Below are 20,522 nucleotides of genomic sequence, written 5' to 3'. Positions count from 1 at the left end.
TATTATTAATCTTACTATTATTACAGGTATATATACTATAGATACTTGGATAACCTTAAGGGGAAACTACTCTGAGTTTTAAAAATCGCAGGGTATTGGAGTGAGATTTCTAATGCATTGCAGATCGCGTATATATGTCTAAAAACGAATAATTAGTGCAAAAAAAAATTGTTTATTATTCGTTTGCCCCGTAGACTTTTAAAAAGTTGAAAATACTCCAGGGCCGCCATACGTGGAGCTCAAAAGGTGTAGCTCGACCTTTTGAGCTACAGAGGTTTTTTTCAATTTTTGAAAAAATGTGTGCAATAACAATTATGAATTAGTTTTGTGAAACGCAACTGCTACAAGGCTAATTTCGTTTTTTTTTTAATAAAAAATTGCACCATTCATGTGAAGTCGCCCGAAAAATGTTTCTGAAAGAATCGAGAATATATTTTAAACATTTTGAGGATAATTTTTCTGCCTATTTTACATGAATGGCGCAAATTATATATTAAAGAAAACAAAATTAGCTGTGTAGGAGTGAAATTTCAAAAAAATAATTCGTAACTGTTATTGTACACATTTTTTTTTTATTTTTATCCCCCTGGACTATTTTTAACATTTTGAACGTCTGCGGGGCCAACGAACAATAAACAATGAATGGTTTTGCACTAATTATTCGTTTTAAGACAAACATAATCGCTTTTCAATGCACGAGAAATCTTACTCCAACAGCCGACTTAAAACTCATAGTACTCTCCCCTTAACTTGTAAAACGAACCCAATTTCACTCGAATTGTCCCACTTCGTCGGAAGTTATTGGAGATTTAAAAACGATCCATTCTGCCCCACCCCTAAAAACCGCTGAATCCAGCCCATTTCCATATATCTTAATACAGTAAAACCTTCCAGCCATAACTTCATTATAATTTATCTCCAAACAATTTTCAAAATATCTCCAAACGTTTTCGGAATTCCATTCCCATGTTAGGGTACAACCGAGGTACTCTGTTATTATCATTTGCGCACGAGTGCACTGAGATGAAATGAGAAGGGACTTAGAGATCTCAGTGAGTGCGAGAGTTGCGCTTCAAGTGAAAGCGCAGTGCCGTGGGCAATTCTTTAGTCCTTACCTGAACGCGTTACCCCGGTCTTTTTCCTTCTCGTTCACCGTCTTATCCTCCACTTACGAATACTTGTTCTGGAGTAACACAGGAACACACACACACACACACACACACACACATGCAGAAAACACGTAGAATCATTCGTCTGCCCGCCCGCTGTGGAACTCTGGTCTGTGTCTACCTACCGTGGGCCCCAATGGGCCGTGGGAACGTGGACAGTGTTAATACACACAACCAAAAATCTTTCAACCAAGAGATTTTTGCTGTTTCCAACCCCCTCGTGAGAGGAACAGAGAGAGATCCTGTCTAGGGACCGGCGCCCGACGATGACGCTGGATTAGCCTTGGCCCCCATATATATTTCTTCATTTTCTCACTCACTCTCTACCTTCATCTTTCTCTCACGAATGCTTCTAGGGCTCCACAAAGATTCCCTTGTTGCACTCCGACTGCACTTCCACTCAATGGACGGTTGTACTTTTTCGTCAAGGAAACTCTCAACTTGTGAGGCAACAGAAGAGATTTTGCTAGGTTCAAGCTAATTGTCATAATTTCAATTGCACCGTTACGAGCGTGCACTTAATCACTCGAGGGATTTCGCACGAATTATTTACTATGAACTTTTTTTCGGAGGACGAATTGATCGATGCAATGAGGAAGATACGATCGGGAAGGAGGATTTCCTGTTCCTTGTATCTAAAAATATTTTCACCAGCTGCTCATCCAGCGGGCCCCTATGACACTCTCACGTTTTTCTTCCTGGGATACTCATACATTTGTGGGTAATAGTGAGTAATGTACGGGGTAAAATTAGATAACTATTTAGGGGAAAAAAGGCTTACTTATTTCAGGAGAGAACATTTAGTATTTGTGCATAATTGAACGTTAATTCAACGTTAAGGGTATTCAGGTGTCTTTTACAGCAGACCACACTATAGATTCAACCATTTTCAATCATTAAGTTTGTGAAAAAAAATTGAAAAACATTATGCATAGTCAGCGTCATTAAAATTATATTTTGCATAATTAAATTTTTTTACACATTCGTTTGTTATAGATAAATAATTAAAAATTTTTAAACTTTCGGAAATCTTATTTTTTTAGGCATGACATCGATTTCTGGTAAAATTCTGAATATGAATAATAAAATTCCTCCTATTTCTCCAGGGCCTTTCGTGGGTCTCAGCAATTTTATCATCCAAAAATGAAGTAAACTCTAAATTTTCACTATTTTATCAACATCTATTTTATCAACATCAACAAAAATTAAAAACTATTATCATCCATTATTATGGAGAGTTATTCAATGCTTGAAATACCTGTTTGAAGATAAAATCCATATAATAATTCAAGGATAAAAATTAATGTTCATTATTCGTTATTTTTTACCAATTCACAAAAAAACATTGATTGCTCGGAACTGCGAAATGACCTGAAGAAGTAGGAAGAATTTAAATGTTTATACTGGCGGATGGAATATTCATTCTGTTTGAATATGAGTAAATTTGTTAAAATTAATCGTTTATAAATCATTTCTAGAAAATGCTCGTAATTTTCACAAAATGCCATGTTTTAATTATTCCATCAATCTTTCTCCAAAAGTAAATTTTCTATTTTTTCCAGATTTTAAAAATGTTTTCTAACGGTTCAATATCGAGATTCAAATTGAGACCTGCAAAGTTTAAATAATAAAATCATTGTAAAATGTTCGGAAACGTATGTTCAAATGGGATTCAAATGAAAGCTCTGATGTTCAACTACAAAAGTAGAAAAGCATTTCACTGGAGAAAAAATAGCCAAAATTCCATTAAAATGGGTCCATCAAAATGGGTTTATTTGGATGGCCTCATTTTAACGAGTTTGCACAAGGACTTTTCTTGTATTTTTTCTCCGTTTAGGTGGAATACTTTGAATATAGTAAAGGATCTGTAAACGTTGTTTGATTTTAGAATAGGAAATATTGTCAATGCTTCGTGCTTCAGTAGCAAAGCGGTAAAACGGTTTAGTCGATTTTGACTATTGGCCAGTTTTCCATAAATATGTCGACATCTAAGAGAGATAGCCAAATTTTTCTCATAATCTTTTCTGCAGCACTCAATTCGCGCTGCTAAAAAGGTTATTACGAAAATTTCGCTATCTCCGTTAGATTCGGAGATATTCCTCGAAAACTCAGTTAAGACCTAAGTCGACTTAATTCGTTTTGCCACGTCGCTACTGAATTTTTTCCTATGAACCCAAAAGTTTACAATTCCCGATCCACAATTTCCTTGAAATAAGAGGAAATGCTCATTTTGAGTTCAATTAGACCAGATGTAACCCAGAAATACTGAGAATGAAAACTTCCTACGATTTCTAGTGAAACTTTTCCTAAAATAAATGAAAATTTCCCTCACTTCCAGGATGTTGTGCTCGCTACATTTCCGTACCGCCAACTTCTGCAATTCAGAGATTTTCACTGGTCCGTATAGAAACTCCCTTCCTCGGTGTAGAGTCAACTTTTTATTTATTTTTATTAGGCAAACAATGTCTTGAATTTTTGATAGCGCTGAGAAAATAAAACGAAGGATCTATTTAAATATTCTTGAGGATAAAAATGTTTTGGGCGGGTTGCCTTTAAACTCGCACGTGCGCGTGCCATTTCAGTCTTTACTCTAAAATTAAACGTAGACACCCTCTTCTCGTTGACTGTACGTGTACGTTTTCATGCCCTGGCAATGGCATAGCTTAGCCTACCCTTGGCCCCGCTCCGTTCGTGCCATAGAATACTTGAAGTAAGACGAAATAATAAATATACGTAAAAACGTGTGCAAGTGAGATAGAGACATCTTACCATTAATGTATACGTATAAAACAGCTGCCAAACGGAAGTGGTGCAAAAGAGAGAAGCCCAACCGATGGGTATTCCCTTGTGTATGTGAGAAAAAATTATATATATATATATACAAAAGGTAACCCCTGAGGGGTGGGTTAAAATGACGGAAGAGTGAGAGGGCAATAAAAACCGGGCCTGGCACTTCTCAGCAAAGAGGGTTATCGTCACACCCTGGAGTAAAGCCCCAATATTTCATTCCCGACCACTTTTACGATATTTTTAATCACTTTATTCGACACTACAGTTATTTCTTTTCCCCGGCCCTAGAATGCGGCAAAAAAAACACGATAAGAATTTTTTCAGCTCCGCTATAGAGAAATAATCAAGGGGCGGTTTTATCTGATAGAAAAACAATTCTCCGTTCAATAAATGTTTTTATGTGTTTGTACAATCTTTCGTCAGGCAATAAATGTGTTATTTACATCGACTTGACTGGAAATAATCAACTCGTGTCTCGAATAATTTCCTGAGGAGCGACGAAAGCATGAGACTTGCACTTCCGTTTCGCGTTTACACGCAACGCTCGAGTGTCCATCGGAAGGGGGTTGAATAACGTTTTTTTCGTTGTGGAATTTTGTGCGATAATGACCGCACCAAGTTCCTGAGGCCACGTGGTTGGCTTATGCACCTGCCGAAATCTAAAAAATCCGACAGAAGGACATTCATATGGACATTTTTGCCTTCAAATGGATGCTTTGTAATAGTTGATTTGACGATCTTCTAATTTTGCCTGGAATAGTATATTGCAGGGCGCGTGCCATGGGGTTTTTTACTCGCGTGGAGTTGGCGTTCGAGCCGAAGGCGAGGACTGGCCAACCATGCGAGTAAAGAAATCCCATGGCAGTAGCCGTGAACGATATTTTTCCGTAGTGATTTTCACTTTTACGAGTTTGGGGAAGGGCCCATACCAATACCCGGACGAGGAAAAGTGAAGATCAGTACGGAAAATTACGTAGAATGTCATGAAACGTGAAGATATGAGGTTTTTAGAAAATGTGTGTATGTAGGTCCGGATGTGTATGTGAATTTTTCAGAAAATTTTGATAAATCTTCACAGAAAAAAGACTAAAGTTGAAGCTAAAAATCTGAAATTTCGTCACATAATTGGTATTACTTTGGAGCACTTCTGAGCGCAATTTCGGCTCAATCGGTCAAGTAGTTTCCGAGATCCCTCAGTTTCTCAAAAATCTTTTTTCCTCAGTATCTCGAATGACTGCGTGACTGAATTGAATTTTTTGATGTCAAAATCTTTCTTGCGATAACATCTATCAAATCAAATACCAAAATTGCTACATAACTAGGGACAGTTTGATAATGACCGGCCTTTTTCGCTTTTATGAAAAAATCTTTCTGTGCACGATAACTCCCGAAAAAATTTAGTTAAGATGTTGAAATTTGGTGAGATTGTAGCTCTTACATTACTCCAGGATGGGATTGTGAGTAGGCGAAATGGGACAAGTGGTTTAAAAGATATTCAACTTTTGGTGAAAAGCTGTTTTGTTCAATATCTTCCAAACTACTGGTCCAATTAATTATATATTTTTTTCAAAATACTCGTCTTACCGCCCCCTATCAAGATTAATCAAAATATAAATACCCATTCACACAAAGTTTCGTAGATATTCACGTTTTTTTCCAATTTTTTCAACTGAGAGTTAATGTGACGTTTCATAATGCGCGTAAAACTTGGAATAAACATCTGAGATTCTGGCTACTAATTAGTATTATTGAGTCACACTTGAATATAAAATTTTGGATCGATCGATTCAACACATCCTAGTAAAGAATAATTTATCCACAAATCTTTTTTTCTAAAAAGTCACACATCGTCATTTTATCGATAGTTTTCGCCTCAGGGGGCTTATTCTCGACTTGTTTTTATTACCTACTCTTCATTCATTAGCTACTGAGAGAAATTCAATGGAAAACATCTTAGCAATGTAATGCTCGCTCGAAGGCCTTCCCCGAACTCGTTAGGAATATAAACCTCATGGTTGTCCAAACAATGAAGTATTGATTCAATGCTCATTGTCGGTATCATTTGGGGAGATTATTCGGGAGATTATTTTAATCGCCTTAAAAAAGACCTGTTCTATTCAGTCTTATTCATATCATCTGTTCACCCCAATTGGCCTAGCTGATAGTAAGTATGAAGAACTGTCAATCCCCAGGTGTCCTAGACCCCCTCCTCACCCCCTTGAAAAATGATTTTTTCATTATGCATCCTAGGTACACGCAATTTTCTCTTCATTCATCAGTAATTCAAGAGCATTCACTCGACAGTGAATCGACGAACCGCAACATTATTTTTGTTACAATACAATAGACGATCGAGGGCACGTCGTCGCACGGACGAATTCGAACATCTGTCCGTATCCCGGTTCCGTTCTCGCCCTGGCCTCGCGGACAGTGATCCTCCAGTCAATGTGAACAAAAAGGGTGAGGCATCACACGCACCCCATCCACTTCAACATTTATTGGAGCACTGCTCGATCAAATATCCACTTTAGCGTTTTGTTTTTGTTCAATCGTTTGGAGACGATGTGCGGTAACCTCGTTTTGAATGAAAAACAAGTTGAGAATAAGCCCCCAGAGGCGAAAACAATCGATAAAATGAAGATGTGTGACTTTTTAGAAAAAAAAAGATTTTTGGATGAATTCAAGTGTGACTCAATAATACTAATTAGTAGACAGAATCTCATATGTTTATGCCAAGTTTTACGCGTATTATGGGACCTCCCATTAACTCTCAATAGAAAAAATGAGAAAAACGCGAATATCTCGAAAACTATTTTAATTATAAGGGTAATTCAATACCCTTAAGAGGCAGGGTAATTCAATAAGAACACAAGCTTTGAAGGAAGAGAAATTTTTATTTTAAAGGTCCTCACGTCTGTGTCATTCAGACGTAGTTAACTAACTAGACTTTTCCCAAAAACTGGCCTCAGACCTCCTTGTCACAAAGAGAACATGTCTCTCTGGATGGAGATTTTCTCTAAAACCCTTAAGGTGTAACAGAATGCCGCTATTTTTCCAAATTTTTGAACAAATTTCCTGCCGAAAGTTGTCGATATTTTTACAAATCAAAGCACATTAATCTCCAGGGGGTGATTATGAAGATCAATGTGATTTGGCTTCGAGAAATATTAATAACTTTGAGCAGGAAATTTGTTTGCAAATTTTGAGGAAACGGTCCCCTTCTGTTACCCCTTAAGGGGAGACAGAACCCCTTTGTCTACATCAAATCTTAGAATTGTGTTTTCTCCTACAATTATTAATTTCTATCTATGAAATTACTTTATCGACTCGATTATCGCATTGTTGAGTCAATGAAGTAGTTTAATGAATAAAAAAAAATAATTGCAGGGGAAAACATGATTTTAAAGATTCATATAAACGCAGGGGTTCCGTTTCCCCTTAAGAGGAAGTGTGAAGACCACAGGCCCATAGACCCCAAACATATACATACAAGCATCTTATTTATCACTGACATTTGTGATTTTATCTCCTATATTCAATAAAAACTTTGTATGAATGGATCTTCACATTTTGGTTGATTTTGACAGAGAGCGGCAAGACGAGTTTGAAAAAAAAATTAATCGGACCAGTAGTTTGGAAAATATTGAACAAAACAGTTTTTCGCAAAAAGGTGAATATTTTCTAAACCACTTCTCCGATTTCGCCTACCTACAATTCTGTAATACCATAAGAGTGTAATATCCTATCTAATTTTTTTTAGGGAGTTATCGTGCACAGAACGTTTTTCTCATAAAAACGAAAAATGTCGATTATTACCAAACTGTCCCCAGTTACATAGCAAAATTATGATTTGATTTGATAAATGGTATTACAAGGAATATTTTGACGTCAAAAAAATTCAATTCAGTCACGTAGTTTTCGGGATATTGAGGAAAAAAATTTTTTGAGAAATTGTATACCGGAAACTATTTGATCGATTGAGCTGAAATATCGCCCAGAAGTGCTCCTAAGTAATACCAATTATGTGACGAAGTTTCAGATTTTTAGCTTTAACTATAGTCCTCTTTCTGTGAAGATTTATAAAAATTTTCAAAAAATTCGCACACACATTTTCTAAAAACACCATATCTTCACGTTTCATGACATTCTACATCATTTCCAGGCAAAAATAGAAGATCGTCAACATCACCAATTACAAAGCTTCCATTCAGAAGCAAAAAACAATGAATAACCCCAGAATCTCATTGCAGATACTAAATGCAATGTGAGATACTCAAGGGACATCGACATTCCACGATAAACGTTCATGAAAAGAGGAGAGGTGATCCTGCACAACCGCAAAAGCGACTCGTAGCTGTTTTCTCGTCCCCATATACGTATTGGAGCTCAACTGGTGTTCGCCCTTCACAAGACTCTTCCATCTTTCTCCTGTATTTAATACAGACGGTTTTGCACAGTCTGAAACTTCATCCTTGCACATTAATATGTGTGTACCTCATAAGACATCAGTGGTAGACCGAAAGAGCAATTTGACGTTGTGGTTTCTGCCTGGCAGGGCAGTAAAAGATACTATGACTTTTAACATGTGACAGAAAAATTTTCTTGTGTGCATTGAAAGCAAACCTAGCAAGTTATATTTTTCAATGCTCGTATTCATCCAAATAAGGAAGCCATAGGCCTCTGGTGCTGTGGGACGATATAACCGATGAACCAAGCGGTTCATCGTCCTCTATAAGCTTGATGCTGACGGCCTCACCAACCGGTGGCTATCGATTCTCTTTCTCGAAAAACCCATGAAAAACTCACCAAGTCAGTACTCAACGTCGTCACCGTAGCAAAGCAGATCTTTATACCATTCCCATACCACGTAGACACTGACAGAAAAAGTTAATTTTATCAATAGAATTTTATTTCAAGCAACTATCATTTGGTTGTTAAATTTCAAATGAGATACATTTTTGAGATACATTTGATTGGGAGAGCGTCTCTAGCATTGAAGTTCCTTTTCTTTGGCGCAATAATGAGAGTATTTGATTCCTTTCTAGCCAAAAGTTTACCAACTCCGGAAATTCGTTGGTTTACTCAAAAATCAAAATTATTCTCATGACTAAATACGTTGTCATCTCAATCAACATGATCATACGTTATTTCAAGTCAATTATAATTGATGTGAGCATTTCGCACGCCGAATCAGGATAAATACTGCTACGCGGAAAAAGCTTTGAGATTGTACGAAGATGTCGTTGAGTTGAAAGAAGTTTATATTTCTTGACTAAAAAAAACGCATTAGTTTACAATAACAGAATCACAGATTACGGCAAATCTACACAAACTTGGATATCACAAATTTCGTTTAATGTGATGTACGGAAAGCTGAATTTAAACGTCGGCTTCATTCGAAAAAACAACATTCAATTTATTCCTCAAATGTAATCATCTCCTAGGTACGAATTTTTGATGAATTCATGAAAGTAGAAAATTTCTCGACTAGAGATTATATTAGGTTTAAAAAAATATAACTTTTCCATTTTTGTGGTGAATACATGTGACTTGACGCCGAGGGCTATTTTATTTCATTCAAGTGAGTGTATCTCAAGAAGAAATAATTGATATTCACCGCAAGATCTTATTTATTTGGAATTGGTTCAACTATATAATACTTGTTTCAAGAAAGAAACATCTCAATAAAAATAATTTTTTCTATCAGTGTAGACACTGCCATCAATGTTTAATACGTTCAAGTTGTACACCATAAGTTCAAAGTATACTTCAACTCTTTATATTCAACTGTATGTTAACCCATCCCCAAGTACAGTAAGCATGGGTGGGCGAACCAGTTTTAACCACCACGACCACAAAACCGACAAGTCTCCCTGTATCTTTCAACATGACTGTTCGCTATTTGACGAAATCGATACGATCACGATAATACTGTACCGCATTGTCTGCCGCAAGGGGTAAAACGATAGTTAATTTCGGAGGAAAAGGAAGGAGAATATTTTATAAAATCACTCTTGGCAGCGAGCGCTTTTCAAAAGGAAAACTAAATGAATGGGCTTAACTTGGCTTAAATCCACTTGGCTGATGTTGGTATACCATCTTCAGGGGGGAGAAAAAAAATTTTTACGCATTGCTGCGACAATTTTGGATGCGATCCAAGTAACGTACCATTTCTCTCTGACAGTTAGATTCCTTTTTTGGATGAAGGTGTGTACGTTGACACTTTCTATTGAGTTTATTTATCTTCTGAAATACCTTTTTTTCATGGGAAATGAGCCAATAGTTGCAGAGTCTACGTAGTAATTGTTCCTTTAGCTTTTGCTACTTTTATATTCGGGAGAATATCCTTTGCAATTTAATTTTATCTTCTCCAATTGGAGACTTCATGACTTTTTCCCTTAATTTAAATTTAATATCGCTTTCCTGCCATTCAGTGGGGAACTGTGAACACTTTAGCAATTTTTGGAAATAATGACATTAAATTCGAAGGAAGAAGAGAAGGTTTATGAATTTTCAAATTTCATATACAATTTAAGTGAATTAAAATAGGAATAAAATAGAAATTTCATAATTCACTTGAATTTTCAATAAAACATTAATATTCATACCAAAATGATTCATGAATTCACAATACATGAATGTATTAAACCTGAATGTTCTTCATTTCCACTAAATAATTGAATTGAAATTTAAAGTTTCCGAGTTACTTTTTTCCAGGGGAAATGAGTCAATGATTACAGAGCTTCTATAGTAATTGTTCTTTCATCTTTTGTTGCTCTTATATTCGAGGGACTATTGGTTGAAATTGAAATGAAAGAATTAGAGAACAATGAGTTCAATTTGACGAATCTCAGTTCATTCGACCGGCGCATCAGACCGTTATTCTCATTGACGTGAGAACAACCATCCCAATACCTCTCAAACATAAATAAATAACGTTATCTATCGAAAGATGTCCACTAACAAACATTGACTTTCCCTCACTCCGTGTCAAAATAAACATGAGGAAAAATACGTGAGTTGTGTTGTGTCTCGGAGGTCAATGGAACGCTCAAAGAAAGTGTCGTGACTGGACAAAAAAAGAAGCCGGACGGAATTAATTAACCAATTGGGAGCATAGAGAGGGGATCATAATGTGACATCGTTAAGAGGTTAATTTCCAAAATTGAGGGCGAACTGAGTCAATCTAAGAGTCACTCGACGTTGAAACTGAACCGTAAGAACTCTGACAGAAAAAATTAATTTTATCGAGAGAATTTTATTTGAACCAACTATCATGTGGTTGTTAATTATCAAATAAACATGATTTCATAGTGAATACCAGTTATGTCTTCTTGAGATACATTTGATTGGGAGAAATGGAATGTCTCTAGGATTGGAGTTGCTTTCATTTGTCGCAATAATGAGAGTATTTGATATCGTTCTAGCCAAAAGTTTACTAACTTCAGAAATTCGTTGATTTACTCAAAATCAAAGTTATTCTCATGACTAAATACGTTGTATCTCAATCACCACGATCATCCGTTGTTCCAAGTAAATTATAATTGAAGTGAGCATTTCGTATATCGAATCAGGATGAATATTGTTACGCGGAAAAGCTTTGAGATTGTAGTTAGATATCGTTGAGTTGAAAGAAGTTTATATTTCTTGACTAAAAAAAATCGCATTAGTTTACAATAACAGAATTGCAGATTACGGCAATTCAACACAAACTTGGATTTCACAAATTTTGTTCAATGTGATGTATGGAAAGCTCAATTTAAACATCAGCTTCAGTCGAGAAAACAACATTCAATTCATTCCTCAATGTAAGCATCTCCTAGGTACGCATTTTTTATCAATTCATGAAAGTAGAAAATTTCTCGACTGGAGATCATATTAGATTAAAAAAAATAGAACTTTTCAATTTTTGTGGTGAATAAATGTGACTTGACGCCAAGGACTGTTCCATTTGATTCAAGTGAATGTATCTTAATAAGAAATAATTGATATTCACCGTAAGATATTATTTATTTGAAATTGGTTCAAGTATATAATACTTGTTTCAAGAACGAAACATCTCAATAAAAATAATTTTTTCTGTCGGTGAAGTGAGCGAGAAGGGAATATGGAAGAAACATTCCTAATGGTGATGAAATTATGCGAGGAGGAATATGATTATTATGGTAATATTTTTGGGATCGGGTTTAGCAAAGGCAGGAAGAGTTTTCGAGGGACGAAGAAGCCCCGCGTAAAAAGAAGACGAGGAAAGGGTATCTAATATCGAAGGGAATATTGGGCTTCCTGCGAGTGGAGGCTAATGTTTCCCCCAGAAGGAATATATATCGCTTTTTTTCTAATTGAAACGGACGTGGGATGACAACTACAATAGTTACTAGACAACTTAAACTTCCGGCTCGAAGCATTTGATGATTGTTGAGGTTTTGTTATGTACGAGGCGCCCTGTTATTGTCCGATACCACTGGCCGAGACGCTTCGTGATCATCCTCAATGCTCGTGGAGCATCAGTGTATTATACTGAGAGTAAAAAATACTTTTGACACGGAAGGTTTACTTCATACAAGAAAATATTCTCTTGTCAATTTTAAAAATCGTGAAATCTCCTGGAAAATAATTTCGTTCTCAGACTGAGAGAAAAAAGTTTTCCAACAGTATGAGATTCTCTTGTCCCGAGAGAATTTTTAAGCGTGCTCAAGACTACAAAGGTCGTCCTTCATAGATTCATGTAGTTTGCGTTATATCTAGAATTTTTTTCATCAGGACTTTGATTGCATAAAATCATGGGCAAAGAGCACAACACTTGAGATCAATCTTCTGTGCACTTGAATTGATAATGAAAGCGTTCGTCGTACAATCGAAACAAGAATTCCTCAGTTGGAGATGATGAGTGATCAGATTGGAAAGTGTGAATTCTCATAATCCATTAAATTCTAGATATAACGCAAACTACACTGAGAGAAACAACTACTTTTGACAAAAAAGGTTTACTTCATACAAGAAAATATTCTCATGTCAATTTGAAAAATTGTGAAATCTCCTGATAAATAATTTCGTTCTCAGACTGAGAGAAAAAAGTTTTCCAACAGTATGAGATTCTCTTGTCCCGAGAGAATTTTTAAGCGTGCTCCAGACTAGAAAGGTCGTCCTTCCCATAAATTCATGTAGTTTGCATTATATCTAGAATTTTTTTCATCAGGACTTTGATTGCATAAAATCATGTGCAAAGAGCACAGAACTTGAGATCAATGTTCTGTGCAGTTGAATTGATAATGAAAGTGTTCGTCGTGCAATCGAAACAAGAATTCCTCAGTTGGAGATGATGAGTGATCAGATCGGAAAGTGTGAATTCTCACAATCCATTAAATTCTAAATATAACGCAAACTATATGAATTTACGAGAATCTCATCCTGTTGAGAGACTTCTTTCTCTCAGTGTGAGCATAAAATTATTTACCAGGGGATTGCACGTCTCTAGAAATTGACAAGAGAATCAAGACAATCATCTTCGTCAAAAGTAATTGCTTCTCTCATTGTCAGTGTATATTTAATATCAGTAATACGGTATCGAACAGATTCTATCGGTAAATAGGGAATAATTACTTTCTGAAGGGTCTGGCGGGGGAGAAGAGAAATGGGGCGCGGTGAAAATCAAAGATTGCGAGACGATATAGAGTGGAAACTGCGACACTTGGGATGAATGTGAAGAGAAGAGAGAGGGTCGTTGCACTGTACGATGAACGACCCACGTATATGCATGGTCAGCCGAGCTGAGCCATCATACCAGGCTGTTTGTACGGTCGAAGGGCAACTGTATTCTAACTTTATAAATTTTTGTTTTTAGTACAGTCTTTTCCCACATCACAATGTGCCCAAGGCACTTGAATTGTTTTTCTGTCGATATTCTTGGGAACATCCAAGTACTTTGGATTCTCATTCTTTCTATTCTCATTTAAATAACTTTCAACATCTGCGGTTGAATGTGGGAGCTTTCATTCAAGCTAAATTTTATTACCAATTAGCAGTTATTTCGCGGGGATTTTTGAATCTAAATTTTCTGAAATTTGAGCTTGATTGGCTATTTGGAAATATTGAAAAATATCTTGACAGTCGAAAAAAAGTGAAATTTCTCCGCTTTGGGAAAATTATAGAAAATCAAAACCTTTTCTCATTGTTGTAAAAATTTGAATTTCAAGGACAATCTCGTACACTGTTAGAAATTTTTGGTGACATTGAATCGGATTTAGGGAAACAATTGTTATGAAATTTCAAGTTTAAGTAAAATTCACGGAAATTCATGGCGGTTTCAGTGAGAGTGACATCGAAATTTCACAGTTTGATTGAATTTTCAGTGGAACATGAATATTCAGAAACCTTAATGACATGAATTTTCAATTTTTTCAAGAATTTTCTGAATTTTCACAACATAAATGAACTGAAAAATCAATTATTTGATTGATTTCCAGATCATTTGAATAGAAAATCAATGAAATATTTGATTTTCTGAAATTTCAGTGGAACTTGAACACAATAAAAATTTCCGCAATTTGGAAAATTCAGACAAAAATTTTAAACAGTGTAATTGAAACTTCCATGTAAACGTGTTTGGTACGGTATTCTTGGGGATATCCAAGTACTTTGAATTTTTTTTCTCGTTTAAATCCCTTTCAACATCTGCGGTTGAATGGCGGAGCATTCATGCAAGTAAAATTTTATTACCAATTACCAGTTATTTCGCGGGGATTTTATTATCCAAATTTTCTGAAATTTGAGCTTGATTTGCTATTCTGAAATGTCGGAAAATATTTCCCATCATGGAAAAAAATGAAATTTCTCCGCTTTGGGGAACTTTTCCAGAGTATTCGACTCGTTGCCGCTATAGAAAATTAACACCTTTTCTTGCTGTTGTAAAAATTTTAATGCCATGGACAGTCTCGTGTACTGTTCGAAAGTTTGGCTAAAATTTCGTGTACACTCCTTAGAAATTCTTATGAAAATGACTCTTTCTTCAAAATGTCAAGGAATCAATCAATGAAAAAATCAATGAAAACGATCTAAATATGTGGCAGTCTACATGAGGAAGATGCTATTTGTCGATATGGAGTGAAGGCTACTATGATAATACTGATAATATTCCGCCTATGTTAAGCCCAAAACTACTCTGATAACGTGAAAAATGACGTAGTTACAGAACATCAAAAAAATAATTTAACATTGATCTAAATTAATGGGAGTGACGGAGACAAAAATGTCACATTGAAAACTAGAATCGACAAAGTGGGTTCTTTTTATGCGAACGTCTACATATATTTCTTAAATTGCAATTAATTGAAAATTCCATATAAACGTGTTTGGTACGGTATGTACATGTTTCGATCGAAAATTGAACTAAGTTGAGAAATTCTCATGTTCCCTTTCAATATAACATTTGAAATTCTATTAAATTTTGAAGAAAATTTGGATTTCCATGATTTTCCTCCTTACGCATATCCAAGTACTTCGGCTATATTTTTTCTCCAGTGAAATGCTGTTCTGCTTTTCTACTTTTATAGTCGAACATTAGAGCTTTCATTTGAGTCTCATTTGATCCTATGGTTCCGAAAATTTTACAATAATTTTATTATTTAAACTTTGCAGGTCTGAATTGAAATCTCAATATTGAACTGTTAGAAAACATTTTTAAACACCTGAACAAATTAGAAAGTTTATTTTGGAGGCGGATTGATGAAATAATCTAAAAATTGCAATTTTTTAATATTACGAGCATTTTCTTTAAATAATAAATAAACTTAAAAAAATAAGGTTTACCAAAACTCAAACAATTTCAATAATTTATTTATAAACAACGAATATTTAAAATAATAATAATTCTGTGCAAAATGTAATTTTAATGACGCTGAATATTTATGATTTCTTTTTATATTTGTCTCATGCAATTTAATTGCCAAATTTGATACTCGTTAATGATTGAATCTATCGTGTCACTCTTCTGAAAATTATTACAAAACTTTCATGAAATTTCCATTTTCTTTTCTAACGTTGTTCTCAATTAACCGATTGGTTTCAAACCTTAGAAACGAATCGAGTAATTGCGTTCAGGCTGAGCTCATCTCGAGGGGGAAAGAATTGTACTTCCCAAGGATAAGAAAATTATCTCATTCCATCCAAATTCGATGAGTTATTAAGATTTTTTACAAAGTCACTAGTATCCGTTTTGCTCCACTTGCTCTATCAATGTTCAGAATAGTGACATTAAATTCCATTGGGGAAGAAAGAACTTATGAATATTTGAGTTTCATGTAAAATTTACACGAATTTACCTAGTTTCTCATCGAAATAAGACAGAAATGATAGAAATAAGATAGAAAATTCAATTAACTTGAATTTTTCACGAAACATGGGTATTCAATACCAAATTGAGCTGAATTTTTCATTAACCTAAAATTCAAGAATTAATTCAAATTCCCCTCATGCTCACTGAATAATTAAGCTGAAATAGTTTCCGTCGATTTTCTCGTCCAATTTTGGAACATATAATTTCTCAATGACGAATTTTCCTGTAACTTCAGTGGAAATATCCCTTCTGCTTACGAATATTGGATAAACTCCAAAATTTATACTCAAAGAACTATTTTCCCAAATTCACAAAAAACTCATTTGCATCTGTTTCCAAAAATCGATTACGTGATAAGAAAATGAATATTGCATTTCACGTCATTTCCTTTTTTTATTTTATAAAGACCCAACAGCGCAACGCCAATTACAGGATCAAATGTATCATAGATGATATATCCAAACAATGAAAAATTAATTAAATATAGTAACTCATTCGGTCGAAGATGGAAAGGAGCCGACAATATTCTGGAAGATTCAGTGATTTTTGCCCCCGAATGGAAGCTTTGTAATCGCTCAAATTTTAACTTCCAATTGCTTCCGAATGGCAGCATTGTAATCGTTCAAATTAGTGTCGTGGATTTTTTGTGTTATATTGACCCATTATGATCCAAAAAGTCCAAGAATGCAATTTATGTCATAGGTGTCCAGAATCACGCGATTCTAACCTCGCTTCGCTCGGTAGAATCGCGGATTCTGGGCCCTATGACATAAAATAGTATACGAAACTCGTGCGTAATGGTGTTTTTTAACTCGTGGGATTGTAAACCTCGCCTTCGGCTCGTTTTACAACTTCCCACGAGCCAAAACACCCATTACGCACTTGTTGCGTAATATACTATTTTAAACCGTGTTCGCGCGTATGTGTGTGGTAAAGTTTTTCTCCAATTGTTCGCTAATGAATGGATCGAATTGAATCTTTTTTTTCAAATGTAGCTATTATTGAGCCCTATTGATCGCCATTAATTGAAATTTAAGTCATCGCTTAGTTTTTTAATTTTTGAATTTTTTCGAAAATTGGTCGTCCCACGATAACTAAAAAAAATATTCTGAATTGATTGAATGACGGCTTAAAAAGCTTGTTTGGATGTCCCTTCGACCGATTTCGAAGATGAAGGCAATAGCAATAATCGTTATTTTGATTTATTCGAAAATTTTCAAAAATTTTGTATTGTTTGAAAATCATAATTCCGGGGATATCTTTGAATATCATGCTTAAAATGAATTCAATTATAGCTTAAAATGTTTGTCTCAATGCCATCAAGTTGAAATCAAAAAATGATTTCGATAGCTATATTGGTTAATTAGATTTTTATGATGATTGTTGAAAATTTTGAATTTTTTATGAATTTCCCTGAAAGTGAGTTTTTTGTTGGTTTCTTCAAATGTGATGTTTCAAATTTATTCAAGTATGTATAAATCAAATTCTTCTATTAACATTTGATCGAAGGGCTGACACGTATTAAAAAATCTGTAGAAATTTTCTATACGGATTGCGTATAGAATTTCTATACGCGGAGCGAAATTTTTTAGAAAAATTCTAGTGCTAGCACGGGAAAAGAGGTGCAAAGTGACGGCCGGGAAAAAATTCCAGTGCCGGCACTGGAAATTTTATTGGGGAAAACGTGAATTTTTCCCAATATTTCTGTGAAAATTTCACAGAAGTCCCCAGAAATTTTACCAGAAATACCAAGAAATTTTACCTTAACAGCACTAGAATTTTTCACAGACGGTGAATTGTGATTTTTTCCAGTACTCGTACTAGAATTTTTCTAGAAAATTTCTCCGTGTAGGATTTCCGTATATGATATTCGGATATTTCTATACATAAATTTTTACATAAATTTTTGTTGTCATACGAAAGATGTCTAAACGCTCCACAGAAAAACGTACAGAAATGTCGCAACTCCACACGAAATGTTTCTATAAATGTGGCCCTGGATCGTATAGAATCAAACCTATAGAAATCGTATAGAAATAATTTGCATAAAAAATATCCGTACAGGGGAGGGTGGGGCAAAATTGAACGGCGGGGCAAAATGGAACGGTAGGAAAAAACGAATATAGAGCGAAATTCAGACAATTTTTTTTTCACCTAATGTGAGCTCAGAAATGATAATTCGGGCTTAAGCCAGTGACATCAGTTTACTTTGTAGTTTTCGTTATCTTGTAATTTGAAGGAGATAGGAGTATTTTGATGAAGACCTTTTTTGTAGAGAATTTCAAGGGCTATGAAAAAGGTCATTATAATAATTTTGATATCTTCTTTGTAAAACATGATAAATCGAGGTTAAGTCAGTGACAATAGTCAGTGACACATCACACTGCTTCTCTTCGAAAACAAAAATGGAAAAACGAGAATAAAACTACATTGCTCGGGGTGGAATGGTATTTTTTGGTAACTAGGTATCATCATGACGAGATTTTGAAAAAAAACGGAATCCGTCGAATGGTTTATGAGATAACGGCAAAAAACGATTTTCAAGGAATCGCTATATCTCACGAACCGCCCAATCAATCGAGCTGAAATTTAGCACAGATTTGAGTCTCAGCATCCTTCCCTTAATCATTTGCGAGTTACGTGGACAGTTCTGGACATACGAACACACATGACTACACATACCTACACATATACAGATATTCTTCAAAAATATCATTTGTTTACGTTTCATGACATTCCTAGTCATTTTTACACCCAAAATTAACAATTCTAAAAAAAATCACAATTACAAAGCTTTCATTCGGAAGCAAAAAAAAGAGGATCTTATAGTTTTTGAAAACCAAAATTCATTACCGTTCCATTTTGCCCCACCCTCCCCTAGAAATATCCGAATACCATATACGAAAATCCTATAGAAATTCTATACGCAATCCGTATAGAAAATTTCTATACGTTTTTTTCATACTCGGAGGAGCGAGATAGAACGGTAAAAAAGACAATCGGTTGTATAGAAGAAACGGGATAATAAGAATAATGATGCTGATAACATTCAACTCAAAGTTGAAAATCTGACGAAATTGGGTAAAAGGAAATCTTATTCAATTCAATAAAATGAAATAAACAATGAATTATGCATGATAGAAAGAAATAATGTGCAAAATAATCATTCGGAAGCATATTGCTAATTTATTAGCACAAATAACTATACTATATTCAATACAAGAGCAATTTCCCACTTGTTTTTTGTGTTAGGATAACTAAATATGGTCTAAAAAGTCTGAATGTGCAATTTTTAGATGTCTGTATACATGTGATGTTGTTAATCTCTGTGGATGGCCCTCGGATTCCCTTAATAAAAATCACGAATACCAAAGTCCAACTTTTGGGGGGACAAATTTTGTTTTCAAACATCGTTCCCCATTCATGAAACGAACCCTTTCCAAGTTCTTCATAAAGACGAATGTAAATGCCTGCTATTTTTCTCTGATGAAAAAACAAAAGCTGTGGGAAATTTGGTAATTACTTTGAAGTGGTTTTTACGTCCCCTCCGAAAAAAATTCTATTTATTTGAATATAAAGAGAAACGGAATAGCTGAGTGGGGACAAAAAGGCCTTTTGTCAATTCACGTTTTGACGTTGACGACAAACACGCGTCCAGTCATCAGAAGAGAAATGAGAACAATAAAGTTGATTCTCAGAAACCCAACAAACGTTGAAATAAGAATAAAAAGCGCTTTCATTCCTCTCGTTCGATTCTCCATAATCTAAATTGACGTTTCTCTATTTTTTTTTCAGCGGAATCCGACATATGCACATTTGCACTGAGAAAGGAGCACTTCAAAGCGTCACGAGAGCCAATAACGGGTATCTTTGCGTCTGTTACGAGGCCCCGTGCACTCCAAGAATTGTACGATGCAGCAGCAGCAGTTGCTGTACGAAATTTGGATAGTCTCAGAAGAGAGAAGGATGGGAGTTCCATGGAAATGTATCTGTGCACTCCAGTGCTTGGAAAAAGGAGAAGAGACCAGAGTCTGGACATTGAGTCTAGAGTGGTGAGTGGCTCATTTTTCTTTCTCATCCCTTGATCAACATAACTCAGTCCAATTTTCCACCAAATTAAAAACACTTCAATTATTTTTTACGGCGCGAAAGAAGATAATACGCGTAAATGTACCACACCTTGAAAAATCCTCAACGCTCCGAATTCTCGGAAACATCAGCAGGTGTAGTGG

At 35.2% G+C, this 20,522-nt stretch overlaps 1 protein-coding gene across 1 annotated transcript in view; it reads left to right on the top strand.

Annotated features, from left to right (window-relative positions):
• LOC107039173 (serine-rich adhesin for platelets) overlaps window positions 1-20,522 on the top strand; it is a 51,493-nt gene that overhangs the window by 1,962 nt on the left and 29,009 nt on the right. Inside the window, exon 2 of the mRNA XM_015258667.1 lies at window positions 20,086-20,342. Coding sequence (XP_015114153.1) covers window positions 20,086-20,342 — 257 coding nt within the window. The remainder of the gene's footprint in view (window positions 1-20,085; window positions 20,343-20,522) is intronic.

The sequence above is a fragment of the Diachasma alloeum genome, unplaced genomic scaffold (assembly GCF_001412515.2).
Source record: "Diachasma alloeum isolate Michigan unplaced genomic scaffold, Dall2.0 Dall_scaffold_00178, whole genome shotgun sequence".
NCBI lineage: Eukaryota > Metazoa > Arthropoda > Insecta > Hymenoptera > Braconidae > Diachasma > Diachasma alloeum.
This window is presented reverse-complemented; position numbering and strand designations above follow the sequence as displayed.